At 43.7% G+C, this 3,145-nt stretch overlaps 1 protein-coding gene across 1 annotated transcript in view; it reads left to right on the forward strand.

The window, feature by feature from the left end:
* The first annotated feature begins 1,214 nt into the window (after positions 1-1,214).
* The window catches only part of sgcd (sarcoglycan, delta (dystrophin-associated glycoprotein)), a 197,479-nt gene continuing 195,548 nt past the window's right edge, over positions 1,215-3,145 (forward strand). The window contains exon 1 of the mRNA XM_005725453.1: positions 1,215-1,605. Within this exon, the coding sequence (XP_005725510.1) occupies positions 1,603-1,605 (3 nt within the window). The 5' untranslated portion in view covers positions 1,215-1,602. The remainder of the gene's footprint in view (positions 1,606-3,145) is intronic.

Below are 3,145 nucleotides of genomic sequence, written 5' to 3' on the forward strand. Positions count from 1 at the left end.
GACTGTAATTAAAAAACAAATCCATAATGTTTTACTGAATAAGACCTGAAACTAATAAATGAGACCAAGAACTCATCAGGTCATCAAAGCTGAGGTCATAGATTAAGGTCGCCATGTTTGGATAGATTTCTATGTCCTCCTGAGGCCTTCCCTGTTTTTCATTAGAACGAATGGCTTTCTCCTGACCATACAGGCTTATTAGTTTTAGACCTACAAGCTATCTTTTATATATCTATTATATTCAGTCAAGATCCACTGAGGCTGCTGGTCGGCTCAGTCCTGTCTGTCTCAGGTTTTCTCCAAGTACTCGGGCGTCTTCCTTTAGTGTAAAGTACACTGGTGGTGACCCACCTATAGCTTGGTGTCAGCTGGGCTGTATTCCAGTGTCCTAGCAATCAGATAAGAAAGCAGTTTGGGTGGATGCATGGATGTAGTTCTATGTAATAATACAATAATTCATTCGGTACTTTGGAAAAGGGATTATTGTGCTCTAGGGTGGAGTGCTGGGTGTTTTTCACATTTTTCTGACACTTACTTTACCTTCTAATTGTAGATAAAGTACATAATAACAGAAAAATTATAATAAGCACTTAATTAATTAGACTAATTAAATAAATGGATCAAATATCTGCAGTTACCTTAGGCTTGAACAGAAGTGTGTTAGTGTGTAAGAAATCTGAGAAACCTCTTCTGGCTTCCTGTGCAGATATCCAGACCAACACTTCCTGCTCCGTGTATTGTTCATTGTTTACGAACATTGATCTTTTTTTTAAGCGTAACTAAAAGTTAAATTGTTACCAGATGAAAGCTGATACGTTAGAGTTCCGAGTCCTCTGTTCGAGTCCTCACATGAACAGTTTGACAGAGGTTGATCTCTGGGTGGTCTACAAATGGAAAAAGTTCCAGTGCATGGCATTTTCTTCCCTGCCTGCAGATTCTATAAATGCATATAAATATACTTACTAAGTTGATTCTTATTCTAATGACTGGTGGAAAAGTGAAAGTGTGCAGACTGCAGACACAGAAAATCCCAACTCGCTCCATGTATTTGCTCATAAAACACAACAGGGGCAGAACTCTAGATGTAGACAAGGAGGGGTCGTCATGACAACACAACACTCTCAGGCAAGCCCCGCCTCTTTAAACTTCATACCCACATGTGTCTCTGTTTCTAAATCTGGAAGGAAAGAAGGCAGGGCTGCAGCTCACAGACAGAGGGCTGGAGTAACAGGACTCTCCACAGCAGAGCAGCAGCTGCAAAAAAAAAGTAAAAGAAAGAAAAGAGGGAGACAGCTGGGTCACGGGAGTCCACCACGCGTTCAGGAAGCGGCTCACAGCTCGGGGACGCGGCCAAAAGAGGCGGGCATTGGTTTGTTATTGGAAAAGCTGACAAGTGAGCAAGGCAGCAGGGAGGGGACAGAAAGAAAGAGGGGTGGCTGTCTGACTTGGTCAGTGAAGGCCTCATTCAGCTTCTTAGCAGCAGCTCCATTCCATTTTTATCTGCTTGACACACCTCGACTTGAAGCAGAGCTCAACAGGAGCCCAGGAGGAAAGAGTTGGACTAAAGAGAGGAATAACAAACAAGAAGGGGGGGAAGGAAGCATGGTAAGTTTGCTTTCACTGCCTTGTTGGGTCTGCTCATTGACTGTGGTTGTCGGTGTGGCTTTGGTGGGTGGGGAGGTGGACTGAGCTTTGATTGCTGCAAGCTGCCTGCTTTAAAAAAAAAAAGAGAGCAAATTAAAGTTGCAGTTAGTCCCTTTTACTTTGCTTCTTTCTCCTGGGGGGAGATGGAAGAAAACTGCTTTTTTTTTTCTTCCACTTGGTGCTCACTGGCCTGGGAAAAAAAGCAAAACATTATAACTGCTTTATAAATGCAGAGCCCCTGAGACTGACACGATTTAATTCAGTTATTTGTTGTGAACAGAAAAGTTGGAAGAAACTTTCCCCCCCCCCTATTTCTAGATGAAATTGAAAGAAAAGTTGTTTCCAAGACTGTAAATCTCACCTCTGGTCTATAATCTTTGGGTATAGAGAAGCAGAGGAGGAGGAGGCGGGTGAGTGGGTGGGCTGATCTGCCCCCCTCCACCTCTCTGTATCAGTGTCAGCAACACATTTGGTTTCAATTACTTTGGACCTCTGGGGAACAAGATGCTATAAATAAGTAAGAAGAAGGTGGATGTGGACAGACTGCAGGCTACTGTGTGTCTCTGAGGAGGAGGAGGCACATGCTTCAACACGGACTCCGGTTCAGCTCTGGTTGGGACGGATGAGTGTGTGGATTCAGTTGTGGTGACGGGGGCGTGTGTGTTGGTGGGGGAATGAGGGGAGTGAGGGTCTTGTTCGTCACATAGCTCAGTGGGCAAAAGTCATGTCTGTTTTTAAATCATTACAGGCACTCAGAGGGAACTTTGGTTCTTCTGAGCCCAGCTTCACACGCACTACTGTTGGGAAGTTAAAATGCTGACTTTAGAGCTTCAAATGAAACAGTGTTGAAACACATTAACCTCAAATTAGGACCATTTTAACTTGACTTCTGACAGCAAACTTTTAGACACTTTCATTTAGGCAGAGTGGATTTTTCTTGCTAGTAAGTGAGGAAAGTGTTCATTCATTCGCTGAAGCTCAGAACTTGTCTTGAACTTGTCTTGTGTCTTCACACACATATGAGCTTGACTGATAACACACTCTTAATCCATAGGGTTTAACGTCGTGTCGGCTCACCCTGTGCAGCTATAGAATCTTTAACTGTTCTGGGATGTTTGGAGAAAAATGTTTGGAGAAGCAATCTGCATGTCTAAGTGCTTGATTGGAAGTGATTGGAACACCTGAATTCAATGATTTGGATGAATGTTCCACCATCTTCCACCTCACCGTGACACAAAGTCTGTGTAGTGTCTGTTCAGTGCGTTTACAACGAGCGAGCATGTGGCCTCCTCCTGCACGCTCTCTGTTACTGAGACCAAACAGAGTGTTTCCAGTAGTGAGATTGTGCTGCGTGCTACACGTGCAAGAGAATCACTATGGACAGCGTCCAGGCTCGAATCGCTCAACATTGACCAGATTTCAAGTGTTGAAAACAGCCACTGAAAGTAATTTAGAATTTTACCACTTTACTGAGAGCATGCTGGTTCAGGTGTGTGTGTGT

This window comes from Pundamilia nyererei, unplaced genomic scaffold, assembly GCF_000239375.1.
Source record: "Pundamilia nyererei isolate P.nyererei 1_Seehausen unplaced genomic scaffold, PunNye1.0 scaffold00015, whole genome shotgun sequence".
Classification (NCBI taxonomy): domain Eukaryota; kingdom Metazoa; phylum Chordata; class Actinopteri; order Cichliformes; family Cichlidae; genus Pundamilia; species Pundamilia nyererei.